Below are 13,236 nucleotides of genomic sequence, written 5' to 3'. Positions count from 1 at the left end.
CTATGGCCGTCCACTGTTATAAGGAGAATTGACCAATGCTGAGCAAAAACAATTATATTTAAAAAAAAAAAAAAAAAAAAAGCGTCAATATGTGGATAAATGTTGCGTTGTTATAAACCTTATAAACTCTGACCACAAGCTATGCTGGTAATATGCAACACACGCTTTACCATATGCTGCTGGACACGTGCAATAACAATCTGTGCTGCTGAGCCTGGCATCGTTTATATAATATGATTTTTTTTGGTCTTTGTTCTTTATTTATACTGTATTTATTCTTTTGTATTGGGTTATAAATGCACCTCTGGGGGTGTCACATAAGTGTTTTTTGTTGTGCTATACAATGACAATAGAGTGCTTGAATCTTGAATTTGAAAAAACTACTAAACTTGCACACCAGGAAACATGGGGTTAATTTTATACCTGCAATTGTTAACAGGTGAAGCACAGGTTCACCTGTTAACACTGCAGGTATTAAAGACTCAGGTTTTCTCTTCGGCACCCATCTGTAGGTTTTAAGTTGTTTGTCCTTTTTTGGAAAAACTGATGAAATGCAAATGATTGTAATTAGTGTTTCATATCTTCTGAAATGTTTCCATTCCCATTACGCGGTTACTCTTCTTATTACCTGTCATACAAGTTACCACAGCATGAACTCGAGGTGCCCCGAAATTGTCATTGTAACCACTTATTTTATCTTTATTTGTTATCAATCACTATATCATATGCAGATTGAAAACTACACTTAAGTTACTGCTTCAAAAAAACAACAAAAACCCCCAATTACTTTACACTTCACGAGTTTTCAATGACTTTAATATACCGATTAATTACATTCAAGAAATATTTTATGAGGAAGTTTAAAGTGGACAAAGTTGTAGTTTTCATATGTAAATCCCTTTTTTTCTTCAGCGTGCTATTTATCCTAAATTTATAGCCAACTTTGGACATTGTTTCTGTTGCGTAAAAGACGCATGCTCCTGATTATAAAGTTTAAAGGGAAAAATCTATTAGAATGAGTGAGGCGGATTTTTAACGCACACAATTAACTGCATTAAAGTACAGAAACTATGTGGACAGTGTTGTATTTGTTTACACTTTGAGACTGCTAATTACATTATCAATTACATTCATAAAGTAATAAACGTGTTACTTTAATGAAACCTCATGTGCATATTTCTATCTGATGTAGATGGTGCCTTTAGGACGGTGTATGGAGAGAAGAGACGGGCTCACATCATTTGCACTTAAAGCAGGGGATGAAGCAGAAGAGTCGGATGACACGGATAAGTTGCGCAGCGAACAAAAAGACCGACAGAAGAGAAGAAGGAAGGAAGAGGGCTTAAATATATTGATTTCTTGGTCAGAACTGTTTGTCTGACTAACTCCTATGTGTGTCACAAAGACTTACTAAGGCCCAAATGTGGATGCACTACGATTTTCACAACAACACGCTGAAGCCCAGAAGCCCTGCAGTCAGCCAGTTGCGCATCCTGCCCCCTGCGTGACTCTCCGATTCTGTCATGCCAGTTACTAAACGGTGATGTAATCCTCCCCTGGTAGAGTGGAGGGAAAAGCTTACTAATAGGACTCGTTTGAATTCTCACCTCCCACCGCATCAGTGCATCAATGACAAACTGATCAACCCTCTCAAATGTATCTAGACTATAATTAGTGCAGTAATCTTGAGATAGAAAGGTTTGGGGGCTTCATCATGCACTGTACTATTTTTTACATAAGCTACATGTACATAATGAGATGATTGTTTTTATAGATGTTTTTTACAGTGTTTAGATGATGTTTACACATTTTCCTGTGCTTTGGCATTATCTGTTCGGGGGTCAGTGTTAAGTGGCTTTCATCATAAAGAAGATACAGGACCTGTGCATAGGAAGCTATGCTGTTATGCTGTTTGTGACTACTGGAAATAAGCTTTCTCTGATATTGTGTACTGTGAGCAAAAATATTTAAGCTGTCTTTTATAATATGTTTTATTTATACTTATGAAATATTTCATATGGATTTTTTTAGAGGTAAAATGACTGGAAGCTTTTTCGAAATAAAGACAAAATGCTTGATAAAGTAAGCTAAAGTGCTTTAATTTAAAACTGAACATTTCTGCTCTGCACTGTGAATTTTGCATTAAAGTCATACTGTTTATTATGCAACCAAATAATTAATTACTCCTAAGGAAATTATTTACATTAACAATATTCACAAGGAATGTGAATTAAAAAAAAAAAATCTAATTTGCAACATGGATTATCAGATATGAGCTCCACTGTCAAATAAAATGCTTGACTTAGATTTGATTATCTACACGATACAAGTCCATAACATGTTACTCCCTGGAGCCAGAAACACTTGTTTTATGTACTTTTTACACTCTGACGAAATTAAATAAATAAATAAATATTAATCACACACCATATGTTCCTTACTCAATATGCGAAGAACCTTATCATTTGCTAACCAAGAAGTGTTAGCAAACGTAGTATAAATGCCTCATTTGATTTTCTCAGTGTTTCTTTCTTTAAATGCCCCCCCCCCCCATTCATCTCATTCACTCATTTCATACACAGATACAGATAGTTTGAATGCTGTTATCGTTTACAGTATCAAAGTAAATCAAAAGGGCGTTTTTTAAATCCAGCGTCCTGTGAAAAATGACGTGTTGTTCACAGTTTACAACAGTTCCTAAGTCTACATGTACACATTATTTAGACTGCTGCCATTACTGTGTCTGAATCAACGTTATTCTATTAGGCGTCTATAGCCAATTGAAATGTGATTACGAGATTTACATGTTCTGTTCTGGTATTTTCCAATGCCTACCACACACCGTTTGCTGCTGCAATAAATTAGACTTACTGTGACTTAAAGCACTACCACACTGACATAAAGAGAGAAATACACACTCTATTGTGTAACTCGCATTACAGCACGCTCCCATCTTCCTGGGTGCGTATGAAATGTCAGTTTAGTAGATCTGGAAGTGAGCTGAGGTGGTGCCGTCCTTCCAGCAGCGCAGCGTCTCGATGACAGTAGAGCGACACAGGGGACAAGTTCTCTCCCGATCAAACCACAAACACAGGCAGTCCTCGCAGAACACGTGCTGCAGAAGAACATAGTGCATCAGATTCAACTGCAGACAGAGAAGCAGTAAAAGCACAGCCAACATGTCTCCCTGAGCTGTGGATTCTTGCTTTTACAACTTGATGTTTACACTTTTCTTTACAACTTTCCATCCTGCAAGAGTCCTCTGTGTCAAGGGGCGCTGCTCAGTAACTGATGATGTTTTACCTCCCTTAAAAGATCACTGCTCTTATTATTTGACAATATGATATATTGTCAAATAATAAGAGCAGTTAACAGTGAATAGCAAACTCTTTAAACAGTGGCTTCCTTTCTCATTTATACCTAAAACATAAGCAACTTAAAATCTGTTGAATCTGTTGATATGTCCCAGTGGATTGGCATATCACCTTACTGCAGTGATGTTAAAGTGTATTTTGAGTGTATCAGTGCACTGTGACATCAATGTTGGGTGTGGTTACAGCTGCAAACACAGCACATTTCTGTCCATACCCAACTGTGGTGCAATAGACTTCTAACTTTCAACTAGAGAGGGCAGTGAAACACAGCTTTTCAACCTAGTTACTTTTTAAATGTGTATCTGTTCCTTTTGAATAATTTGGATTTTTATAAGCTTCTTCTGACTAGTTCACTGAGTCCTTACCTGGCATAGAAGGGCTATGGGTTCTCTGAAATCAGCCTGACAAATAGCACAGACGTCGCCGGCCTCGCTGCACTGCTGACTGCCTGCCCTCATTCCATAACTCTGGATGAGACAAAAAGAACAACAGTCAAAATGGTTAGCCCCTATTCCACAAGTTTATTTCAAGTTGTGCATGCCACAACTCAAAGCTGAGCATATCTGTGTGTGTTTATTGAAAAGTGAAAAAAAGTGTCTGAAACTGACCTGGGAGCTGCAGAACATGACCAGGGCCTTCCGTATAGCAGACACACGTCCACAGATGTCAAAGGACTGCGATAAGAAAATAATCAAGTGCAATTAACTTTTTTATGATAATGAAAGTAACAACCATCCACCAGACTTCTAAAATCACCACTCTGATTGTATCTGACTTCCTTCTAATATTTTGCTTTTCTTAGATCTTATCTGTTACTGTGTAAGGCTGTCATCGATGGTGTCAGAACAACAGTGTTACTTTGAGTCATGGTGACAATGCTAATATACTGATGTTAGCAGGTTTAATGTTTACCATGTTCCCCGTTTTGGTTTAGCATGTTATTAACACTTTGCAATTAGCACTACATGGAAAGGAAAGCTGCGACTGATGGGAATGTCATTAATTTTGCATATATTTTGTCATAAACCAAAATATTGGACCAAATAAAAGTCTGACTGGAATATGGCGCTGGAGGAAAAATTTGCGTCATCATAAAAGTTATTACAATTCATCCTTGAGGGGAAGTCAGTTGGATTCATCCTCTAGGGACCATGAATATCTGTACAAAATGTAATAGTTATCTATCCAATAGTCAAGACATTTTGGTTAGTTTTGGTAGTGGTGGATTGACCAACATTTCCATCATGGCTAAAACCTACACTGGACAGCATTTTTGTGTCGCAAATGTTAATGGAAATTTAACGTTAACACAGACCCAAATTGCATCTTGAAATCAAAAAAACTGTTCACTAAAAACTTTTTCCAAAGAAAACAGGACTCATCAATGTAGGAAATTTCTGGGTATTTTAAGTGATAATGGCTCCATTTATCTCAATGCTGGAACAAAACCTCCTGTTTTGAAGATTCAAACTGCCACAAGCCAGTTTTTCCTAACCCTTGTTTAGCCGTCCTCCTGCGTCACCCAACAGCATGACAGTGAACTGACAACTGCCGCCAATCAGCATGCTCTAATATTGACAAACTGCTTGGAAAGCACCGTAGTGCTGCATTTCACCATACACACCCAGGAATTCTCATCGTCAACTACGGCCGGTGAATCATCGGAGTGCTAAAAGAAGTCAAGAATGTAACTCTGAACACGCAATACAGATGACAGTTAGCACCTTCCCAGGTTGCATCATTCATTCATCTCAGTTCCATTTAGTTTTACTATTTTAGCTTCCCACTGAAAAGTCAAGGGTCAAAAGAAAAAGAAACTAAAAACTAAAAACATTCTCTAGAGTTCTTTTAAAGGTCAGAAGCAGATTTAACTGCTACTATTTGATCTGAACGGGACGCTAACAGTCTGTAAGTATGGTGATGGATAATCATGCTCCACACAAGACAATTCTTAGGGATTTTGATGATCTCTTCCCTTTTCATCCAGCTCCAATCTCTAACCCACCCTCCATAAACTGTCTTCTTAAGAGATCTTTGGGCACTAGTGGATCATTGGGGCAGGGGTATACTAAAAAAGAACTAGTTCATACGACGTGTTTGTTTACAACAAAGAAGGATAAAAGTGTTTACAGTTGTTCAAAAGGCCACACTTAAAGGCGAGGTTAAAGGCTGGTCGTCAGGGTGAGGGATGAAATGTGATTAATTATTATCCTTAAGGTAATTTAAATGTTTTATTTCATCTCATTTTATTTCTAAATCCTTTTGTTTTTAGCTGATTCACTTTACTGTAAGTTTGGGATGTCTTGTTTGTGTTTTTTGCTCAGCTATATTGTAAATGAGATCTCTACCTCAATACATCTTCAAGTTTAAATAAAGGTTGAAATAAAAATGAAAATAAAAAAATGACTTAATGCACATTTTCAGACAGTCTCTGAAGTGTTGCACTCATTTGAACGCATGATAAATAACAGAGCTAGCTTAGGAGAGAAGTTGAATTACCGCGTTCTTGTACACCTCCACACACTTTCCTTTTCAGAAAGTTACTGAAATTATTGGAAGCAGCCCCCCAAGCCCCCATCTGTTGGTTAACTCGGATGTCTTACGAGTATGTTGTTTATTCGACACTTTTCTATGACATCAGCCTGAGGTAGGGCTTTAAACTATCAGTGGCACTATAAAGATGTTAAGCCTTTCTTGGCACATTAATTCTTGTTTCTCATTTTTCTTTGATTGACGCTTCTCAAAGTTAATGATGTAGGAACTGAAATGAATAGTCTAAACTATTGTAAGATGTCTGGATAGTAAGGTTCAGCTATAATGTAAAAATAAACTAAAATATAACTAACTATTTTGCAACCATACAATAATTACCTTGCAGAGGCTGTAGATGATAATGAGCATGGCTCCCAGGAAGTAACTGTTAGAAGGGTCTTCTCCCATTATGTACTTGTACCACAGCTGGATGGGCACCAGAGCCCGAAAAAGCTGGCTCAGCTCTTCAATCAGCAGGTAGAACTTACCCTGGACAAACACACAAAATCAGACACCACTTAGGGAAAGAAGGCCTCTTAACATGCTTTGTCTAAACCCATATAAGAGTTGGCAGCGACTGTGAGCAAGAACATATATTATTTTTATATTTATTTTGGCGGTGCTTTTGAAGAGGAAACGACAAAAATGACCCGAGTTTGAACTGAATGGAGAAAAAAAAAATTAACTAAATTGAGATATATGTATTCTTTTTTTCATCCACTCACAAACTCCAAAAAAGCAGAAAGAGCACCAGAGCTTCGGGGCGCTCTTCTATCTAGTCAAGAGCAGTGCAGTATTAAAAGCTTAAAACAGCATGCCTCCAGCCCAGACATGGCCACTGTCCAGAGCTCCACAGTTTCACAGCGGTACAGGCAATTTCCCCCAAACTGCAAAAGAAACTGGCAGCAGCTCTTTCCACCTGCTACCCAGTGCCCACATTAAGCCCAGTCCTACGGGGGTTTCCTTTAAAAAAAGACCTCCCCTCTCTTCAGTAATCACAAAAAAAAACGCAACACTAAACAAGTCCCAAATGCCACCAAGTGTGTTAAGTGAACTGGGGAGTGTTAAAAACAGAGGCGACCAAATTGAAGGTAAACTTGATTCCCCGATAGCCCCCGTGGCATCCCAGCTTGCATAATGACTTCTTGGATGCTAGCTGACAAAGATTGATGATTCTGGATAAAGAGCCACAAGCAGCCAAGTTGGTAGGGGAGGAAGACCTCCGCTAGCGGCTAATTCATCTTCCCTATTGTCCCCTCAGCCTCGTATCCCACAGTGCCCATCACGCCCACGCAAAAACTGTCAAATTTCAGGTTTGGATACAAGCCAAGTAGTTTGAGTAAGCTCCACTGCAGGCCCTGTTTCTTATCTGGTTTCATTACTTTGTGTAATCTGTTTACTATAAAAACACAACTTCACTTTTTATTTATTTACTTCAGGGATGTGTGTATCGGGGATATCTTTGGTTTTAAATTGCTGCTCTACTCAGAAATGACTTGTCAATCAGTGTGGCTAGTGCTGTGACATATCATGCTTTTTCTGCTTTTGTTATTTATGATGCCAGATGTCTGTTAAACATAATAGTTCCAAACTTGAGGTAAACATATGTAAATGACTCTCTAAAGTCAAAAGTCCAGGCTTCAACCTACCCTGAACGCTGATTTTGCAAAGTTACCTCTACTTCCTCTCCATCACAACGTCAAATTGTTTGTGCATGCCCACAAACAGGCTTCTGTTTAGCCTTTGTTGCTACGGTTGTTACTAAGGTTGTACGTGTTGCCGACCCACATAATTCAGATCAGAAGGCTGGAAAAAAGTACGGATGTTTTTGAGAAGTTTCCATTTCGAGTAAAAACATGAAAAAAATGATTCTTTAAAGTTCTAGTTCAAGTTTAATACAAGTGCATTAATAAAACGTATAAAGGTGTTCAGAGGGGTGCAGTACAAGTGCTCTGGGTTTTTGTTTTCTGGTTCCAGCTTCTCAAATTTGAGGATTTGCTCTGTTTCTGTTTTATTTAATTATATTATAGAGTGCGTCTTTCTCTCTATATAATATATTTGGATTTTGGACAGTTGGTGATGATAACGATTGCTCAATAATGAAAATAACCATTAGTTGCAGTTCTACTCGAGTTATGACTCATGTTTTTGTTGAATCTCTCATCTGCAGACTGTCTTTTACATGAAATCCTGCGTAAACAGATATGTTGGACGCACAAAGTAATACCAACAAAGGAAATAAATCAACCACGCATCAATATTAATTAGACGAAATTTAGGAACTACGACTTTTTCCAAACCACTCAGACACATCTCTTGCACAACAATTTACACTTTACACGAAAGAGGAAATTAGCAATCTAGCACAAAACCGTCATGGAACTTATGCGTGCGTGCCTGCTATCACTGGTGCTGACTGCAGTGATTATGTAGGCTCATTAGTGTATCTGCAGTTGGATGTAGTAATACACTTGATGGGCTGATTACTGTGTGTGAATTCATAGAGTTCAGAAAAAAGATGTTTAGAAGATGTTTAACCTCTCTAAACTAAGAGAAGATGATGATATGATATGGGGAACCTCAATCGAAGTTTCTGCATGTGCATGTAGCGTATCTATGTATGTTTTTGTATGTGTATGTGTGTATGTATGTGTGTGTGTGAGTGGAGGGTACAGGTAATGGTCCAGCTCCAGGGAGGGATGACCTCACCCCTGTAATTCCCTTGAGGGCAAGTGAGCTCAGTTGCTGGCTGCCATGGTTTTGATAGGCCTGTAGGTCTGTTTATCAGTGGAAAATGTAATCCTAATACTTTGTAACCTCTATCCCCCCCCACCCCCACCCCCACCCTCGTCATCTAACACACACAAACACATACTAGGAATATGAGCTGCACCTGTATGGAAATGGAAGTGTGTGTAAGTGTGTCTGTGTCTGCAGTCATATTCTGCTGCCTAAGGCTAGACCAACCAAGCACACAGACACCCACATGCACAAGTTCACCTAAGGAGTACCATTTAAAACCTTATGAATACAAAACAGTTTCACACTGTGACCCTTTAGCACTTTCTGCACTCTGTGGAGCATTTCATCATAGTTTGGCAAGTGCTTTTTTCTTTGTATTATTAATCATGTTTCTTAACTTTGATTGTGAACTTTCTGTAACTCAATCACTGTCTACAACATATTATCAATAAGCCTTCAATAGCAGTTCATTAAAAAAGTCAGATTAGACACCTTCTGAGCACACTATTTCCTTGGTTCATGTGTTTAAAAAGGACAAATCCACCCCTGCAGGCTCTTATAGTGTTAAAGCTTTACGGTCAAGCAGCTGTAAGAATGTTAAGTTAGAGTCACAGCACATACCCTAATTTAGGTTAAGTGACAAATACAGATAGTAACAGCGGAAATGAATAACCATTTCATTAGATTCATATTTTTGAATTGATTATTCATTATGTCGTGCTGTCTGTAAATGGCAGAAAATGACAAATGCTGATCAGTTTCACAGATGCAAAAATAATGTCTTTGAATTGCTTTTTTTGTCCAGCTTTAAAGACCTAAAACAGTCTAAAACTGAAAAATATTCCATTTACAAGGATATAAAACAGAAAAACATCAGATGAGCTGAAAACAGCATTTTTTGGCAATTGAATAATCAAGCAATTAATTCAGCACTACACATAATCAAGGTAAAAAGAAGCTATTACCAAGCCATTATAACTGCATGTTGAGATCATTATATGTATGGTTCATAGACCTTATTACTATTAGATTGTTCATTCACTTAAAATGTGTCTCTTGAAAATGATGTCAAACTTGGGATATTGACAAAAGTCAATTTTAAAATGTGTCTCTTGAAAATGATGTCAAACTTGGGATATTGACAAAAGTCAATTTTTTGTGCATCTAATACAGTTCAAAGACATAAATGTGGATCTCTTACCCTGGATTTGAAGGCCAGGAGAATCTTGGGCAGAAAGAGGACAAAGCATTTCAACCCGATTGTGAAGTATTTAAGGACAAAGTCTGTGATGCCCACCGCCCAGATTAGATCAAAGAAGTCAAAGCTGTTGAGGTTGGGCTTCGCAAATATGAGGCTAGAAGAGAAAAACAAATACATATCAAGATGACCTGTTGTTGTGATAGCTCAGATGCTCTCAGTGAGAATGGGTAGAATGGGAAGGGACAGCCAGGCAAATGTAGACATAATACATACATAATACAAAAAAGACTCTCTGGAACAAAAAATACTCACAGGACAAGACCAGACAAGAACAGGAACACTCCCTATAGGAAATGGAAGTAAAAAATAATAATAAAATGGCTTACACAACACAAGATGAATGGAAAAATTGAAAATAAATCCAGCACAGAAGGATGGCAGCCAAAGAAAACACGCAGCCGCTATACAAATACCTGCTCGTACACTACCTGTTGTGCAGTTCCTCTTGATTGAATGTGTAGTAGATGTACACAATGTTCCCCGAAAGGAACATGATGATCCACAGAGCGACAAATATAGAGCGATCCTCCTGGAGACATAACGGACACACTCAGTACTTTTTAAGCATCATTACAATAAATAACTTTGTCTACAATTATAAAATCTCACATAAAACCTAAAAATTAATAGAATATGATGTATTATTATTAGTCTTTCTAACTCTGAGCTTGCCTGTACATGCCTTACTCACCTTTACACTCCAGGGCATTTATCGTTTTCACACGTTGTTTTTTTTTGTTTTGGCATTTTTGATGTTGATTGTTTGTGTTCACTCTGCTTCCTACACATCTGTGCTGATTTCATCCTCAGGCTACATGTTCATTAAAGGTAGACAGCTGATAAGGATGAGTGAGAAGTATGCACTAGGGCTGCAAATAATGATTATTTTCCTTTTTAATAAAACTACATAGTGTAATGCAATAGTAATGTAATACCGGCCAAAGCATAAAGCAGTAGGGATGATATGGCCTATAATTATTTATTATATCATATTTTTTCAGCACTTTGCATCAGTATATGATAATACATATTTGGATTAATTATTTCCTTCATTATTAAAATGTTAGAAAGTGTTCAAAAATATTGCTTTGTTTCAGTCCACAACCCAGATTTACAATTAACCAACATCGAAGATGAAAGAAACCAGACAAAATTTCGATTGAGAAGCTAGGATCAGATAATTTGAACGTTTTCTTTAAAAAAAAAAAAGACTAAAATGATTAATCAATTGATTTTCTAAGCTTGCAGCGCTGAACGAAGCACATATTATAGAACTGGACACTTTATTTAGAGCTCATTTAAAGAACTGTGATTAATGATTAACACTACCAATCAATTGTACCTTGCTGTCCTCACTGTGTGTGTACTGTGTACCTTTCTGTCCGCTGTCATCTATTGCTTTCTTGCACGCATGTCTTTTGCATCAGTTATTGATGTATTTTATCTGGAGTACATGCTTTTTATGTCTGTGCTTGTTTTGCATGGCTCATTTAGTGTCTAACAGTGCAACACGATGTTGTCTTCAGTCATTAAGTCCATCTAAGTACATATAGTCATTTACCCGTAATGAAACTTGGTGCCTGAATGTGGAATTGGCATAGGCGAATGTGCTGGCCATCCCCACACACACAGCAATACCTGCCACAGAGACAACCACATCGTCAGTAAACCAGACACGAAAATAATTGTTTCATATATCCTTTACAATTTCTACACAAGCTGAATTACCTAGCTTATGCTGAAAGCAGACTTTAGCCAGCAGAATGAGTATGAAGGGGAAGCCCCTCTGCAGCCAGGTGACTACTGCCTTCAGCTCAGAGAGAGCGGGGGCTGGAGTGGACGGGTCCTCCTGAGCCTCCTCCCTGGAGCCATGCCTCTCAGAGCTGGCTGCTGTCGTGGCCTGCTGGAGCAGAGAGGAGGTCCTGTGCTGTAGGGGCTGGTGGTGGAAATGGTGATGGTGATGATGGTGGTGCTGAGGCGGGCGAGGGAGGAAGGGTCCACCCTCCGAGCGGTGGGGGCCCCCTTCTTCTCTGGACGATGCGGTCATCTGGATAAAAACTTCAGGGGGAGAGCCCAGGACTAAGCCGGCTGCCTGGAACTGGGCAGAGGAGACAGAGCCAGAAGGGACACCCACCAAGCCGGAGAAGAGCTGCTGGGGTGAAGCGGGTGAGTCAGGCTTCAGGCAGTCAAACACACCACCCTCATCCAGGCTGCTCTCCGATCCCAGAGTTTGGCTACGGCTCCTGGTAGGGGAAGACGAGAGGAAGGATCATTGGTCTTGAAGATGGCTATGCTATATCTTTTTCTATGTAAGGTTAGGGTAAGAACGTAGCAGACATAATGTAGGTGGACATTACAACTGTGTGCCACTGTTCAACATCTCACTCCAAAAGCATGGGCATTAATATGCTGCCACAACGGGCTCCACTCCTCTGGAACGGCTTTCCATCAGATTTTGGGTCCTGGCGACAGGGATTTGCTCCCATTAAGCCACAGGAGCATCAGTGAAGTTGGCCACTGATGTTGGGCAATAAAGCCAGGCTCGCAATCAGTCCTGTTCATCCAAAAGATGTTGGATGGGGTTGAGGACAGGTCGCTATGCAGGCCAGTCAAGTTCATACACACCAAACTGGGGAAATCTATTTTTTTATTGATCTGGCTTTGTGTTCAAGGTGGATAAGGGAGGGTTGTCATATTTGAACAGGATAGGGCTTCCCCAAAACTGTTGCCACAGTATTGGAAGGAAACTATTGTTTAAATATAATTGCATACTGTAGCAGTCAGTAGTCCAACTGAAATTACATCTGATTATTGCTTTTTGAGGTAAAAAAAAAAAAAAAATGTTGTTATGATGTTTTTAAATGGTATTGTTAATTGTAAAAAAAAAAAAAAAAAAAAAAAAAAGTAAAAATGAAGAAGAGGAGGTTAGGACATAAATTAATTATGGGGGTGGGTATGTATGAGTGTAAGTGCCACTACCCTACTACTAATCCAGCCTTGACTACTACTACTACTAATGTTTGCAATAGTCATACAATGAAATAAAATTCAATTCTGTGTATGTGAACCATCCAATAAAACAATGTAAATAAAAAAAATGGCCCTGGTGCTCTCAGCTAAACCTCGAATACTGTCAAATCCTAGATCCGCCCCTGCCAATGACTGCATGTAGACAATGCAATCTTCTTCTTTTTTAAATCTAATTTCCCCACCTTTCAGAGGGCATGCCATCCGTGTTGCTGCTGTGTCTCCTCTGCATGGCATACCGCTCATCACGACATGGTTCAGACCTGCAAAAACACACATTATATCCATCCTCAGTGTCAT

The 13,236-nt window shown here is 38.8% G+C and overlaps 1 protein-coding gene across 1 annotated transcript; it reads right to left on the bottom strand.

Moving 5' to 3' along the window:
- Positions 1-2,870: 2,870 nt before the first annotated feature.
- On the bottom strand, positions 2,871-13,168 carry rnft2 (ring finger protein, transmembrane 2). Its single transcript, XM_062418067.1, has 9 exons — positions 13,122-13,168; positions 11,638-12,152; positions 11,471-11,547; positions 10,338-10,438; positions 9,850-10,003; positions 6,246-6,395; positions 3,983-4,048; positions 3,740-3,841; positions 2,871-3,115 (listed from the first exon to the last, which is right to left on the bottom strand). The coding sequence occupies exons 1-9, from the start codon at positions 13,166-13,168 to the stop codon at positions 2,981-2,983; spliced, it is 1,347 nt and encodes a 448-aa protein (XP_062274051.1). The 3' UTR covers positions 2,871-2,980.
- Between the last annotated feature and the right edge of the window lie 68 nt (positions 13,169-13,236).

The sequence above is a fragment of the Scomber scombrus genome, chromosome 4 (assembly GCF_963691925.1).
Source record: "Scomber scombrus chromosome 4, fScoSco1.1, whole genome shotgun sequence".
Taxonomy (NCBI): Eukaryota; Metazoa; Chordata; class Actinopteri; order Scombriformes; family Scombridae; genus Scomber; species Scomber scombrus.
The sequence above is the reverse complement of the archived record's forward strand: the minus strand, read 5'-3'. Positions and strand labels throughout refer to the sequence as shown.

Bases quoted from the DNA above. Each gene is read 5' to 3' on its own strand.
- rnft2 (XM_062418067.1), bottom strand. From the start codon at position 13,168: ATGCAGAGGAGACACAGCAGCAACACGGATGGCATGCCCTCTGAAAG. The intron at 10,004-10,337 runs GTAGTGTACGAG...TTTCTCTTCTAG, and splicing joins CAAGAGGAACTGCACAACAG to CCTCATATTTGCGAAGCCCA. The intron at 6,396-9,849 runs GTAAGAGATCCA...GTGTTTGTCCAG, and splicing joins TCCTGGCCTTCAAATCCAGG to GGTAAGTTCTACCTGCTGAT.